Source organism: Dendrobates tinctorius, unplaced genomic scaffold (genome assembly GCF_039654945.1).
Source record: "Dendrobates tinctorius isolate UK_male_01 unplaced genomic scaffold, ASM3965494v1 ptg000196l, whole genome shotgun sequence".
Taxonomy (NCBI): domain Eukaryota; kingdom Metazoa; phylum Chordata; class Amphibia; order Anura; family Dendrobatidae; genus Dendrobates; species Dendrobates tinctorius.
The window spans coordinates 18,765,390-18,781,989 of record NW_027361863.1 but is presented as its reverse complement, the minus strand read 5'-3'; the positions used below and the strand labels follow the sequence as shown (position 1 = coordinate 18,781,989).

Below are 16,600 nucleotides of genomic sequence, written 5' to 3'. Positions count from 1 at the left end.
GAGTATAACTACTATAAAACTGCCCCCTATGTACAAGAATATAACTACTATAATACTGCCCCTATGTACAAGAATATAACTACTATAATACTGCCCCTATGTACAAGAGTATAACTACTATAAAACTGCCCCTATGTACAAGAATATAACTACTATAATACTGCTCCTATGTACAAGAATATAACTACTATAATACTGCTCCTATGTACAAGAATATCCACAAGAAGAAAAAGTTCATTCAGCACACCGGCATAAATGAAAAAAACTTTATTAGGCTAATATGCCATATTAAAATGCAAAGAACACCTCCGTGGCAAGCAAATGTCAAACCTTGTGCACTGCCCAGACACCAGTGTGTTATGGTGGCACACAAAGTATGAAACTAAATCAATAACCATTGTAAAACACTGTTGGCATTTATTTACATTAATTTTGTTTAAAGAATACTGTACTATAATACTGCCCCCTATGTACAAGAATATAACTACTATAATACTGCCCCCTATGTACAGGAATATAACTACTATAATACTGCTCCTATGTACAAGAATATAACTACTATAATACTGCTCCTATGTACAAGAATATAACTACTATAATACTGCTCCTATGTACAAGAATATAACTACTATAATACTGCCCCTATGTACAAGAATATAACTACTATAATACTGCCCCCTATGTACAAGAATATAACTACTATAATACTGCTCCTATGTACAAGAATATAACTACTATAATACTGCTCCTATGTACAAGAATATAACTACTATAATACTGCCCCTATGTACAAGAATATAACTACTATAATACTGCCCCTATGTACAAGAATATAACTACTATAATACTGCCCCCTATGTACAAGAATATAACTACTATAATACTGTTCCTATGTACAAGAATATAACTACTATAATACTGCCCCTATGTACAAGTATATAACTACTATAATACTGCCCCCTATGTACAAGAATATAACTACTATAATACTGCCCCTATGTACAAGTATATAACTACTATAATACTGCTCCCTTTGTTCTTACCAAATAATAGAATCTGATTATTCTGCAGTATCTCCTCAGTTCGCTTTGGATAATATTATATTTTACTCGTACACGCACTTCTTGTCCGCATGGTATGATTCCATAAATTGGTTCCAACTTTAGGAAACTGGTAGCTTCGCTGTAATAGGGGCGCACTTTGTGTGTTACATCAGTGACTGTACCATCCGACTTTTCATCATCCGCGGTGTCATTTTTTATGTATCCCTAAATATGAGAAACAACAGAGATGTATTTCCAGCGGTGACATTTGAGACAAAATTTCCGAATTCTCGTATATCACTACATTTAATTACTTTTCCCTGCACCCACTGACTGTGTCCTGGAGTGCTGTCTCTATGTGTCACTGTGACTCTGACAGTTTCTTGTTTCTGGTATTCGGATCATGAATCGGGAACATCATCCTAACCACAGTGCATTACTAAAGCACATGAGAGGTTAGAGACCGCGTTTTGTGTAGCAGCTCCTTCTATAGCTTATTGCTATACATATAAGGCCTCTTTCACACATCAGGTTTTCGCCGTCAGGCGCGATCCGGCGCTTTTGACAGAAACCGGATCCGGCGAAATGCAATGCCGGATCCGGTTTCCCCCCCATTGACTTGCATTTGCGCCGGATCGCGCCGGATGGCCATGCGTTTCATCCGGTTTTTGCCGGATCCGGCAATGTGTCGCGATCCGGCGTCTGGAAAAAACGTCTACTGTAACGTTTTTTGTCTCCGGCGAAAAAGCCGGACACGCCGGATCCGGCGCGTCCGGCTTTTTCACACAATGAAAGCCTATGAGCGCCGCAATGCGCCGGATCCGGTTTTTTGGTCTGAGCATGCTCAGTAGCTCTGCCCACAAGACATATATAAAAGCAAGACAGTGGGACCCACAGCCACACCCAACATGCCACCCAAGCCAAGAACCAGGAGAAGGCAGCAGACATCTGCAGCACCATCAGCACCACCACCACCCCAAATGGAGCAGCAAATGGAACATGCTGAGGAGGGGAGTCCAGAAGCAGATGAGAGACGGTAATTATCAAATCCCCCATTCCTCCAAACAAGGGCCATGGAATATCAAGATATTCATTGGCCCTTTGTTTCTCTTGTTCCAGACACCTGGAGTGGGCTCACAATTGGTAAGTTTTTTGCATCAAACGCAGAAACACAACATCACACTACACACAACACATAGAAAACAATGTTCTGCAGACCACACACAGCAAACAAATGCCTACATCCAAAGACATAACATTTTTTGTTTTCTTTAGTCTTCCCAATCTGGTGCTCGGCCAAGAGGTCCTCGCAGTGCCTCCCAGGGTCGTCGGCGACAGCAACGCGGCGGTCACCAGCGTGTAAGTATAAATATTTTTGCTTTGTTTTTTGCACTTTTTATTTCATTTCTTTTGTGGAGGCTAACTATGTTATTTTTGTCTTTTTCTTTAACAGCCTTCACAGCGTGCTCCCGACTCTGACGGTGAGGATGGAGGGATTGATGTGGACCGCCTCATCGATCTCGTCAGAGAAAGGGAGCCGCTCTGGAATATGGCTGACCGCCGCCACGCTGACCTGATCGTTACCCGACGACTCTGGGAGGAAATCTGTTCTCTCCTTGTGGGCCGCTGGGAGGACCTCGAAGCTCGGGCCCAGATTAAAGAGCGTAAGTATATACAGTACCGGTTGCTTGATGTAAACCAGTGTTTCCCGAACTCCAGTCCTCGTGGTCCCCACGGATCATGTGTTCAGGATTTCTATTTACTATGGAAATCCTGAAAACATGACCCCTGGGGACCATGAGGACTGGAGTTTGTGAAACACTGATGTTGTATACTAACCACTTTGTCCTTTCTCGTTTCAGGGAACAGAATTGTGAATCGGTGGCGGTCTGTGAGGGATCGTTTCAAGAAGGAGTTCAATAAAGAGATGCGGGCCCCGAGTGGATCTGGAGGACGCAGGAGCAAGTACAAGTACGCACAAGCCCTGTCGTTCCTCCGGGAAACAATGGTCACTAGAAGGTAAATATTACACACCACATGTGAAAAAAAATGTTAAATGTAACTTTTTTTTTTCAGCCAGGGCCATACCATGTCAGTATTTTAATAGTTTTTTTTTCTCTTTATTACACAGCACGGTGAGCAGCACTCGGGAGCCTGCACGATTGGACCCTTCTGAGGCGATCCCTGAGGAGACCGGCACCGAGGGACACTTCGACCGCCCCGGTACATCTGCACCTTCCCAGCCTTCCCACACATTCGACCCCTCTGTCCCATCCACCAGCACAGGAGCATCGTGGCCGCCTACATTACATGAAGCTGCTGGTGAGGAGATCGCTTTCCCTTTACCCCACCCTTCTGCCCCTGCCACCTCTAGTACACCTGCGGGTACTGGGCGGCAGCGGCAGAGGGGTCAGGAAAAGACTTATGCGCCAGAGTTCTTGCATCTGAATGCATCTTTCCAGAACTGTCTCAAAGTCTTGTCAGAGCAAATCTCCGCAGGCTATCAGCAGATCAACTCCAGCATTCTGGAGGTGAAGACACTTCTGCAAACCATGCATTCAGAAGCAAGATCTTTGCCAAACCACACCTTTTTCAGGTCTGTTGTGGAGCGCATGGAAACGCTCTCTCCTACCCAGCAGATGCATGTAATGCATTCGTGCCACGGTGCTCTACAGCAGGTTACCTCCCAACCTCCACCTCCCACCACTGTAGTTCCTCCACCTGCACCCCCTCCAGCCACTTTCCATCCTCCCCCTCCTATTACATCTGCACCCCCTCCAGCCACTTTCCATCCTCCCCCTCCTATTACATACCAGCAACCTCACCAGTACCAGCAACCTCCCCCTCCTATTACATACCAGCAACCTCACCAGTACCAGCAACCTCCCCAGTACCAGACATCTCCCCACTTTCAGCAACCTGCCCCGTACCAAACTCCTTCCCCGTACCAAACTCCTTCCCCGTACCAAACTCCTTCCCCGTACCAAACTCCTTCCCCATACAACTTTCCATCAACATCATCTGCTCCTACAGTCCCTGCCCAACCCTCCACTCCACCGCCCACCACCTCTTCTGCCTCCCACATCTCCACCCATTCTGTAGTTTTTTTCACACCTTCACCTCTAACTGTTCCTTCCCCACCACGATCCCAGTCCTCTCTCCACACACCCAGTGTCGAAGTGTCCCGCAGCCCCTCCAGCAGTATTTCCACCCCACACTACACAGATTTGTAATGTTTTTTTTTTAATAAAAATGCCCATTTGTTTGTTTTCAAACATTTATTCAAAAAGTTTTTTTAACTAACTTTAAAAACATTTTACAAAAAAAAAAAAAATTTCAAATAAAAGTTAAATTACTTTTACAATGGTTGTCTGTCATTTCTTTCTGCGGCGAAATATGTTTAGAAAAAAAGGTTAAATAATTTCAAAGGTCAAAAGGTATTCAAAACCAGGTATATAACTGTGGGTAAATTTTAGCTTTGTGCCACAGTTGTGTTCCTGGTTGTGTTGGAAGCAAAGTATTTCACCTGAAAAGTTGTGTTTATTGTTGGTGATTTCCTAACAATGTACACAACTTTTGTTAAAAGGTGAAATACTTTGCATAAAACACAACCAGGTACACACCTGTGGCCTAAAGGTAAAAATAGTAAGACCATGACAAGATAGCCAACTTTGGTTGGCAAAGGTATATACTGTTGGTCCAGAAGGTACACAAGTTTGGTTAGGGCACAAATCTTTCACACTCTGTCATCCTGCCAGTGTACTCTGCCTTGAGGTGACATAAAGTATAGTGCAAAATTGTCCCTCATTACTGAAACCGTCACAGAACTTCTAGTGGTAATATTTCCAATGACAACATCCATCTTCGCCAGTAACTTGCTCTTCTCTCCAACCTGCACTTTCTTCTCTACAACCTGTCAAAGAAGGGCTGTAGGAACATGCTATATCTAGTTTTCCAGTAGCCAATCCCGTTCGGAAGGCCACAAGGGTAAATTTTAAAAACCGGATCCGGCGTAATCCGTCGAAAAACGGATAGAAAAACGGATGAACCGGATGAGACGGATCCGGTTTTGTCTGTCAAGAACAAGACGGATCCGGCAGAAAACCGGATCCGGCACTTCAGGTTTTACAAAACATTTGCCGGATCCGGCATTCCGGCACGACGCCGGATCGCGCCTGACGCCGAAAACCTGATGTGTGAAAGTAGCCTAACATGACTGTTTGGAAATATTTTCACTTAAAGAAAATGGTTTCTGGTCAGGAGGAGAAGATTCATTAACATCAAACTAGATGGAGCGAAAAAGATTTGCCCTTGACATTCAAATTTTTGGAATTCCCCGGAGCGAATTCAGCCTGATGTTCTACTACTCATAAACCTACCCGAAACAAAAGATATAAGATGTCACATAGGAAATGAAGGGTTTCACCAAAATTGGCCTGTAATCTAAAAAATTGCTAAGAAACGCAATTGCATACATTGAATATAAAGATAAGACTAATAGATGCCATAAAACGACATCACATCAGGTCTCTTACTCGGATTTGGACTTGCCCTTTCCATTCAGACGTGTCCAGACTGAATTGTGCTCGCCCCATGTCATCCGTTGTTCCATCTAGAATGCACTCGTGGTTTTCAAATATCACTTCCGCGGATACCAAAATAAACTGAATTGGATAGCCACCCCGATCTGCCACTGACAGCTAAGATAAAAAAAAAAATGCATCACCTTACAGAGCATTACATGAGCAGCATTAGCATAAGCATAATGTGATTTCATTCCATAATTTTAAGGCTGTGTGCACACGCTGCGATTTATAAGTGTTCTTGCCGCGATTTTCGTCGTGAAAACGTTTAAAAAACACATACAGAGCGCACTCCATGCATTCCTATGGCATTCCGCACATGATGTGCTAATGTTGCGATTTTTTTCCGCGGCGGAATCGTATCGCGGAAAAAAACGCAGCATGCGCATTCTTTTTGCGGAATCGCCGCAATTCCGAAAAGAATTGCCGCGATTCCACACCCATAGGAATGCATGAGATCCGCTTACTTCCCGCATGCGGCTATGCCCACCATGCACAAAGTGAGCGGCTCATGTTCATGTGCGGATGGTACCCACTGTGTGGAGGAGAGGAGACTGTCCTCCAGGCCCTGGGTACCATATCGCTGTAAAAAAAAGAATAAAAATTAAAAAATGGGGTTATATTCACCTTCCGGCATCCAGCGCAGCCTTACCGGACCTCAGCGATGCTCCCGTTCCCAGTAATGCCTTGCAGCAAGGACCTGTGATGACGCACGATCTCGCGAGACCGCTACAGTATCGCAAGACTTAACGTCATCAAAGGTCTCACAAGGCATTACTGGCAACGGAAGCATCGCTGAGGCCTGGGAAGGCTGCGCTGGACGCCGGAAGGTGAATATAACCCGATTTTTTTATTATTTTTAATTATTTTTAACATTCTATCTTTTACTATTGATGCCGCATAGGCAGCCTCAATAGTAAAAAGTTGGTCACACTCGTCAAACACTATGTTTGACGAGTGTGACCAATCTGTCAATCACATTCCAAGCGATGCTTCAAATCGTTTGGAAAGTGCTTGAATTTCGCAGGTGAAAATCACGGGAAAAATGTGAAAAAAAAGTACAAAAATGCGGAAAGAGACGCAAAAAAAACAGCACGTTTTTCCTGGGAAGAAGTGCGTTTTTTTTCTGCATACATGGGCACATAGTCTAAAGGGCATAACAAGCTGCTATAGTGATGTTGGGATCTGGTTACCTCATATCTCAATCCATATGTCTCCAGACAACATAGACATCTTGTAAGTGGAGTTCAACCCTTTAACGAACCTCGAAATCCTAAGTCATCCTTCAAGGCATCGATAATGACTTGTAGGATTGCTACTTCCAATAGGTGGCACTAGAGGTCAAGTCCTCTACCTCTCTGAAGAAACAATTTGTAGATTTCATTTCCTAGAGCAGCATTCAAGGCGCTTAAGTCTCCTCATACTGGCATGCCAGACCTGGCATGTCACTCTCCACAAGGAGAAAGCTTACCTCTTAGATTCCAGTCTTAGCCTCTCACCCAACCAAATCAGATCTCATACTTTGTACTGACGTGGGGCAATACCCCGAAACCCCATGTCTACAAATTTAAATTCTGATTTGGATTTTATCCTTAGTCATATTTCAAGGCTCGTTAAAGGGTTGATATTGACTTGTAGGATCGCTGCTTCCAATAGGTGGCACTACAGTTCAAGTCCTCTTCCTCTCTAAAGAGACAATTTGCATATTTCATTTCCCAGAGGAGCATTCAAGGTATTTAAGTCTCATACTGGCATGCCAGACCTGACATGTCACTATCCACAAGTAGAACCCTTAACCCTTAGGCTGAGTTCACACGTGGCGTTTTTTTCGCGTTTCCGGCGGTTTTAACCGCGCGATTTTGCCGCGAAAACGTGAAAAATAAGCATCCCATGCATTCCTATGGGATTCCGCAATGCTGTGCTAATGCTGCGGTTTTTACCGCGGCGGAATCGCTTCGCGGTAAAAACCGCAGCATGCTCATTAATTTGCGGAATCGCGGCGATCCCGCACCCATAGGAATGCATTGTTCCGCTTATTTCCAGCATGTGGCTGTGCACACCATGCGGAAAGTAAGCAGAACAATTGCGGATGGTACCCATGGTCCGGAGGAGAGGAGACTGTCCTCCGGGCTTTGGTTGCCATATCCCTGTAAAAAATAGAATTTAAAATAAAAAATATTGTTATTCTCACCCTCCGACGTCCCGCGCAGCCTTCCCGCTTCTCTTCACGCTCTCGTTCCCAGTAGTCCTTTGCGAAAATGCTCGCGATGACGTCCGTTCTCACGGGATCGCGAAGTCTCGCGGTCATTCGCGCGACGTCATCGCGGGAATTTAAAATGCGATTTTCCCGCGGACTCGAATTCCGGAATTCTCGCGGTAATTTCCGCTAGAGTTCCGGTACGTGTGCACTTAGCCTTAGTGTCTGTATTGGGACAATAATGTTTAGTTTCTGTGTAAAGTTGATTAAAATGTAGTCATTTGAAAAAAATATAATACCTGGTGGTCATAACTTTCTACCAACAGACAAGGGGTATTTTCGGTCCCCATTACAGTCCCCACTTCCACTCACCACTGCATCCTATAAGCACTTACAGAATCACCATGATCTCACTATCACTACACAGGTTTTTCAAAAACTACAGTACTTATCATGAATAATAATTTGCAAGTGGTAAGATCCAATTTGTTTTGGTGAGCTCACAAATTTCAATATTTAAACTTATTTTACAAGATTGGTCTCTAAAAGTTTTTATAACCAATTTAAGTATTTATGATATGTACACAAAATAGGCAATGAAAATTCTATATTAACTTATTTAACCCTTCCTTACAGTTATGTTATATGGATATCCACACTTGTAAAAAGAATCCATATCTTGAAATTTTAGAAATATAAATACAAATGAAATTGAAACTTCTCGAGTGGCAGAGAACACGATTCCTGTGGAAAAAAGAAACAAACAAGTATATTGAGGAGCAAGAACTAAAGCCCCATACTTAATAAACTTAATAAAGTTAGTTAAACCTGCCCATTTTGGTGAGACTGGCTGTCCATCTTAGGTTAGAGATACATGGAGACATTTGTCATGCAACAGCAATTATCCAACAATTTGCAACACCAAAAAGATTTGTGTGAATTCCTTTAGCATGATTATTTTAGACCTGGGATTTGATACACAGACAGTACTGTAACATCTATGCCGATTCATGCCTCCTCTGTTCCTGCATTGGTCGCTGGGTAGCAGAGCGCCTATGTTGCTTGTGATGCATGACAGCGTCAGTCCTGTTTTATCCCTGGTACTTTTGTTGCTGCTTTATAGGGGAGCTATGGGGCTCATTTTGGGCTAAGTTTTGATCACTCCTTACTGAGAGCTCTGAGAACTATTTAAACCCCTGAATCTCTGACTCCTCTGTCAGTCAATAGTGTTGCTGTCCTTTTGTATACTGCTGTGCTCAGCTAGTTCTCATTATTCCTGTTCTTTGACCTTGGCTTTACTTTTGACTACCTGCTTGCGTCACGATTTTTACGTGCTCTCTCAGGCCTCTTTCACACTTCAGTTTTTTGCATCAGTTCAAATCCACCAAAAAGTCAGACAAGCGGATCCGTTCTTAACTGATGTGAACGGATGGCACAGGATCCGTTTTCAGACGGATCCTGAAAATGAGGAAATTTAAAGGAAACGCTGGACGGGAAGGAGAGAGAGAGAGAGAGAGAGAGAGAGAATTGCTGGAGGATGATGGGCAGGTCTTGCTACATGCTCCTCCATCTACTGCCATTTAGAAAAGAAGAGAGCAGTGCAACCTGTGGAGGACACACTAACAAATAAGCGGCACTACACAATTGACTGGCCCCCAATCTGTAAATTGCATGCTCATTACTCGAACCGAGCAATTCATAATGCTCAGATGCTTGTTAAGTAGGGTCATTCAGTCATCTATAGACCCTTGAAGGCCGCAACTTGCGAGCCTCATTCAAATATTAAAGATTAAAAACAGGTTATGTGTTGCTGTCTGTGACGAACATCCCACCGCTGCCACCAATATGTGACGAACAGCGGACCCTGTGCCGCCAATACGCCACGGTCCCACCACTGACACGGGTATGTCAGCGGACGGAGGGACGCGACGCACTGCCGGCACACGGCTACCACAGGCACAGTGGGGGCTTATTTTAGTTATCCCACCACTGGCACCGTGTGACCAAAACACAGGAAGCTAATCTTGCTCTAACAATTTACCGCAGGGGGGTATTTTGGATGCCCCACCACTGCTAACAACCTTCCAAGAACTGCGGGGATTTATGTATATCCCAGTTTCTCAGTTCCACTTTGGAACTCGCAGCTCTCCGGCGCCCCCCCTTACCTTCAGGTCAGTCAGGGAACTGCACCTAGAATAATTAGTCGCCGGACGGGCTGCTTGTTGTGCACGGGCAATTAGACTACTGCAGTAAGGGAATTATCAATGCTGTGGCATCAACCACTCATTCAGCAATATAAGACCCTTCTGTACTGCCAGCTAGCCTCGCCAGCCACGCACACCACGCTGCCACCAGCCACGCTTTACTTAATCAAAGAGTTAATTAAGAGGGTACTCAGCAAACCCCTGAAATTAGTAGCGATTATCTAAAAATGGCGCATAGTTCGTTTCTTAGAGCATGGAGACAGAGCTAATAGATTTTATCATTTATTCCCAAAAGAATGCGGGCAGTGATTACATAGATAAAAGTTGCTATAAAGTTGAGACATTACATATGTACAAATATAAAACAAAGTGGATGAAAGAACAGAAAGTAGCACTCACATGTGCGTAGTTGGTATTAAGCAGACCATGTGGCTGGGGGAGGGGCGCTTAACCAAACGTCCCCACTCATCGGCACGTCTCTCTGGCAGGAGGACTCCAGCTGAACTGACTGGAAATCCTTCTAGCGAACGGCCAGCGCACGATCTGCGCACCCTATGCTAAAGATAGGGTGCGCAGATCACATGCAGCCGTGTGCGCTAGTAGGCAGCGATGACCGGATGGGGCGGGCAGGGAGCCGGCAGGGGGCGTGGCTTAGCGGCGCTGTGCGCTGCAGGAAATAAACGCTAGTGTGAAACTAGCCTGAGCCCTGTTGTGAGCCTAAACAGTATTTTACTCCCAAATATGGAGTGTCTGGGGTACTCAGGAGAAATTGCACAACAAATTGTATAGTGCAATTTCTCTTATTTGGGGCTAAAAATAATTTTCGTGGGAAAACATTTGAATTTTTTTATTTTCACGGCTTAATGTTATAAACTTCTGTGAAGCACCTGGGCATTCAAGGTGCACATCACACATCCATATAAGCTCCATGAGGGGTCTAGTTTCCAAAATGTCATTTGTGGGTGCTTTCCACTGTTTAGGCACATTAGGGGCTCTCCAAACGCAACATGGGGTCTGTTAATTAGTCCAGCAAATTTTACATTCAAAAAGTCAAATGACGCCCCTTCCCTTTCGAGCCCTGCCGTGCGCACAAACATGTGGGACATGTTATTTCTTAACTATTTTGTGTTATTTAACTCTCTGATTTAAGGGCATAAAAATTACAATTTTGAAGATTGCTAAATTTTCCAAATTTTTACCAAATTTCCGATTTTTTTCACAAATAAACTCAAGTCATATAGATGAAATTTTACCATTATCACGGAGTACATTAGTAAGTCATGAAAAAAAGTCTCAGAATCCCTGAGATCTGTTAAAGTGTTCCAGAGTTATTACCTCATAGGGCTCATACTCACCTGCGAAAGACTCGCACGATTCTTGTGCGATTCTTTCGCATGAAAACCTGGCACTGCCGCCGGCACTCAGACCGGCTACATGTATTTTTATGCAGCCGCACGCTCCGGTCCGAGTGCCGGCCGCAATGCCAGGTTGTCATGCGAGAGACTCGCACGAGAATCGTGCAAGTCTCTCGCAAGTGCGTATGAGCCAATAAAGCGACACTGGTCAGAATTGTAAAATTTGTCCTGGTCGTGAAGGTGAAAACAGGCTCAGTGGTGAAGGGGCTAAAAACTTTTCCCTCCTTGTCAAAAATACCTGGTCATCAGGACCTAGATGCAGGGAGGGTGTCATGAAATTGGTCCAGGTCTTTGACAGTGTTCCCCTGCGTCTGGTGTACCTGGTTTGTGTCTTGAACCCTGCCACTAGCATTGTATGATGGGAATTTTTCAGGGCGCTTCCTTCAGAGGAACCAAGAGAAGCACTCTGGAACATCCTTATTCACATTCATCCACGTGGAGGACTTTTTTTTCTGAGACAGGAAAATCACCTCCATGTTATTACAGATGGGCAGCATAATAGTGGAAGGATCACCCTTGTTCGCAAACTTTTCGTAGTGTTGTGCCTCCATGCACAACCACACCAGGTGAGCAAGATTCAAGTTGTACTTTTCTCACCAAGCAAAATTTACTCATTTACTTCGCTTAGATAGCTCTCTCTCCTTCTCTTCCCCATCTCTTTCCCAGGACCTCATTCACACGCCTTAGGAAGGAGAGATGCAAGGTTCTCCTTGTAATGTGGGTCCATCAGGGTGAATAACCAGTACTCTTTTTCGGCCTAGATGAATGTAACGCGAGGATTACGATAAAGGCAGTGGTACATAAAGTCAATCATATGTGCCAAGCTCCCTACAGCCAACACTTCCCTGTCTCCACCATGATGACTACTCTCCATCTGCTCCTCCTCCATCTTTGCCTCCTCGTTCCCCTCCTCAGCCGATCCATACGGGACAAAGCTTGTGTAAAGTACTAGCCTTTATCAGCCAGCTCCTGTTCCTACTCCTCCTCAGCCTTCACCTCCTCTTTGCTACCCAATCGGCGCTGAGCAGATGGGATGAGGCTAGACTGGCTAGTATCTCTTTTACTCTCATCTTCCTCCATCTACAACTGGTCCGCATGTAAAGCTTCACGTTTGATTGTCAGCAGTGACTGTTTAAGTTGGCACAGAAGTGGGATCGTTGCTCTGCTGATTGCATCATCGAGTCTCACCATCTTTTTTGAATCCTCAAAGTCTGGGAGAACTACACAAATGTCAGAAATCCATGCCCACTTTTCAGTTGCTATGTGTGGAGGCTGATCAGAAAACCCACGTTCATGTTGGAGCTGGTACTCAACCACTGGCCTCTGCTGCTCACAAAGCCTTGCCAGCATGTGCAGGGTGGAGTTCCAGCGCATGGTGACGTTGCACACCAGTCGGTGAGCTGGCACTTGCATGAGCTGCCAGAGCAGCAGTTGTAGCTGACTTGACAAAATGGGTTCTGACATGGCGTACCTCGAACAGGAGTTCTGGCAAATCTGGGTAGGTTTTCAGAAACCACTGAACTATCTGACACGCTGAATGCAATGTGTCCCAGGAGACATTTTTCATCATGACAATGCCAGGCCACATATTGTTTCTATGAGCAGCCTGTGTTGTCTAAATGTGCTCTCATGTCATTGGTCGGTGATTACACAGGAGCTGCCAGCAGCAGATCTTGATGATTTGCCCAAGTGCATTCAGCGGCAGAACCTTCCTCAGATGCCCATTAATAACCTCAGTGATCGCAGCCGAGGCTGGAAGTGCTGGGATTTCTGCAGGTGGCTCAGACTCCAGACTGAAGAAATCCAGATGTTTTGAAAATTTTGTTTCCATTTTTTCGTCATTTGCCAATTTAGTAAAGACTCTATCCTCTGATTTCCATCATTCCACAACTTTTTTTTTCAGAATTATGGTGTTGTAATTTCAATGCCGAGTGGCGTATACTGTGGTCATCTAGGTGACTTATCATCTAGATGACGTATCATGGGTGTTTAGGTAAAAATATAATATTGCCCCCCTATGAAAAAATCAGTATATGTTTCAGAGCTGGAGTCCTCTCACCTTTGACGTCTTCTGTCAAATCTGCTGTTATCACAACATTCGAATAACAAAGATCCGGATCATTAATAGCCAAGTCACATCCATCGATTTCTGTTCTGAAGCAACCCGTGGCATCAGTCTAGTAACACAAAGAGATGGCAAAAATAAAGGCAAAAATAAGCAATTCAAAAACTTTACTACAGTCAACAGAGGTACGATAAGTAAATTTACAATTATTAAATCACCGACTAGCAAATTTTGGAAACTTGTTATGGTATTCAGGAATCCAGATATGAACTCCAAGCAGATATTCCCGTTTTTACGGGGCAAAATAAAGAACTGAGCATGGGTGTCTTGAGTTTCAGGGTGGCCATATGCATTAGATTTACGATGGCCAAAAAGTTCAGCAGACCATGGAATGTGTAGCAATGGTCATTAGCATTTGTCGGTGAAAAAGATGGATCGGGTTTGTTGAATTTCAACATATCTGATCATTTTGTTTTAAGGGTAAGAAAAACCATTACTGCGGCATTACTGAAAACCATTACTGAAAACTCATTTTTGCTTAACCGAACCGAGGGTGCATGTGTAGGCTCCAATCACACCAGAGAAAAGAGTCAGGCTCTTATATTTTGGCAAAGTAAAGTTTGTTGTCGGAGTGTCCCGTTTTGGCACTGTGCACAAGGGTGGCACGCCACACCAGTTCCAATGTTGACACCTCAGTCTTACATGCTCCAAAACAACCATACCCGATCCTTCAAAAAGTTGTTTAAATGTAAGACAAAAGTTTCTAATTCTTCTACATTTTTCTAAGAAGAGCTCACCTTTCCTTCGACAGTGATGCAATATTTTGCACTGTAGTACCAGAGTTGCTTTCGACAAAGGACTATTTTCAGACTTCCTCGCACCACTTTCCCATAAGTGTATCTACAGCAAAATTATCAAGATCAAATAAGGAATAATAATAATAATAATAATACATTTTATTTCTATAGCGCCGACGTATTCCGCAGCACTTTACATTTCAGAGGGGATTTGTACAGACAATAGACATTACAGCATAACAATAATCACATAGATCATAACAGATACCAAGAGGAATGAGGGCCCTGCTCGCAAGCTTACAATCTATGAGGAAAGAGGGAGACACGAAAGGTGGGTGGTAACAGTTGCCCTGATTGTATGGACCAGCCATAATGTTAAGTGTGTAACAGTACAGACACAGAGGGCTAATGGATGCATAAAGCATGTGGGAACATGATGCGGGGAACCTGGTTATGGTAAAAACTTTTGGCTGTGCCCCACAGGGATAGATTAGGTTAATGTGTTGAGGCGATAGGCCAGTCTGAATAAATGCATTTTCAGGACACGCTTAAAATTGTAGGGATTGGGGACTAATCGTATTGACCTGGGAAGTGTATTCCAAAGAATTGGCACAGCACGTATATAGTCTTGGAGACGGGAGTGGGAGGTTCTGATTATTGAGGATGCTAACCTCAGATCATCAGCAGAACGGAGGGCGCGGGTAGGGTGGTAGGCTGAGACGAGGGAGGAGATGTAGGGTGGTGCTGAGCCATGAAGAGCTTTGTGGGTGAGGGTAATAAGTTTGTACTCGATTCTGGAGTGGATGGGTAGCCAGTGTAATGACTGGCACAAGGTAGAGGCATCGGTGTAACGATTGGTGAGGAATATGATCCTGGCTGCAGCATTCAGGACGGATTGGAGGGGGGAGAGTTTGGTAAGAGGGAGACCGATTAGAAGAGAGTTACAATAGTCCAGACGAGAATGAATAAGAGAAACAGTAAGAGTTTTTGCGGAGTCAAAAGTAAGAAAAGGTCGAATTCTAGAAATGTTTTTGAGGTGCAGATAACAAGAGCGAGCCAGTTATCGTATGTGGGGGACAAAGGAAAGCTCGGAATCAAGTATGACCCCAAGACAGCGGGCCTGTTGCTGGGGAGTAATAGTGGAACCGCACACAGAAATGGCAATGGGTCTAGATGCGTTATTTGACCGACCCAATATAGTATTGGGGTTCATGAGCCATTATTCCCCTTATGTCTCAAAAGTCAAGGGTCCCATATTATCAGGTTTTGGAGACATCATCATCCAATTAGAGGGAAACAGACAGAATTCGGCAACCTTGGAAAGCTGATTGACCACCAATATGGCTGCCACGACACATCCCACTGTTTATAACAAGCTCTTAAAAGGTAACGTTACCTATGTCAGCCCAATATTTAATTTCTTAAAGTAGAAGGTTGGTTGGTACATCTGCCCGGGAGATAAGGTGCTAGGGTTGGAGACTCTTTTCTAAGACTTTGGCCATTAATTTTTTTTCACCCAGTCCACGAAAATAAAATCAAGTATGCAAACTCATAATCTCAGTTTTTTCCCTGTCTATAAATAATTCATCATAGTCATTTCTCAGTTTCTTACATTAAAATTTCCATTAAAATCTGGCTGAAGAATGGTATGTTATAATGTGACGCTCAGGCTATAAGTCAAGATTCCGATTATGAATGGATTACACCAGTGTGAACAGAGCCATAAATGTATTGGAAATCATTAGGGTCTACTTACTTTCCACAAACTGTCACAGTGAACGTAGGATCCGCAGCAAAAATGATAACGGGATCAACAATCATGATTTGACAGCGAGGACGCACTAAAACATGAACATGATGATGAGTGCAAGTTGTGACCATACAGGGCCCTGGTCTAATTTAGATGCATGAGTGAACAAGTAAAGGGGTGCCCCCATCTTATATATGAGTGATAGGTGTAAGTCTCACTGCTGTGACTCCAGTTTAGCAAATATGTATGACTACTGTCTGGATAGATCACACCATCCATTTCCCCGAAAGCTGAAGGTCCCAGAAAGCTAACCCATCGGACAATTTTACCAGCATGTGGATGACCAGTAATTTTGCTGTAAATTACACAAAAACTCGTATTGTTACTGGTGATGAGTGAATCTACTGAAATGAACACTACCCGGCTTTGTCAGATTTAGTGAGAAAATTTGATTTGCAGCAAGTTGATTCGCTCCAAATCAAAAATACTCCAAAGCCTCCAGATGTCCTGAAAAGCCGTGTATGTGTAATTAAATTACAACAGCAC

The 16,600-nt window shown here is 43.9% G+C and overlaps 1 protein-coding gene across 1 annotated transcript; it reads right to left on the bottom strand.

Moving 5' to 3' along the window:
* Positions 1-740: 740 nt before the first annotated feature.
* LOC141056093 (ovostatin-like) lies at positions 741-16,125 on the bottom strand. The gene is made up of 6 exons (XM_073552750.1): positions 16,061-16,125; positions 14,305-14,407; positions 13,502-13,619; positions 8,458-8,567; positions 5,579-5,743; positions 741-1,268 (listed from the first exon to the last, which is right to left on the bottom strand). Exons 1-6 carry the CDS (start codon positions 16,123-16,125, stop codon positions 1,017-1,019), a joined length of 813 nt encoding a protein of 270 aa, XP_073408851.1. The 3' UTR covers positions 741-1,016.
* Between the last annotated feature and the right edge of the window lie 475 nt (positions 16,126-16,600).

What these genes read in the sequence shown, in the direction of transcription:
- LOC141056093 (XM_073552750.1), bottom strand. Translation starts at nt 16,125, where the DNA reads ATGATTGTTGATCCCGTTATCATTTTTGCTGCGGATCCTACGTTCACT. An exon ending in GATATCCATATAACATAACT is followed by an intron (nt 5,744 to 8,457) that starts GTAAGGAAGGGT and finishes TTTTTATCTTAG; the next exon opens with CTGTCAGTGGCAGATCGGGG. An exon ending in AAGGGCAAGTCCAAATCCGA is followed by an intron (nt 1,269 to 5,578) that starts GTAAGAGACCTG and finishes TCTCATATTTAG; the next exon opens with GGATACATAAAAAATGACAC.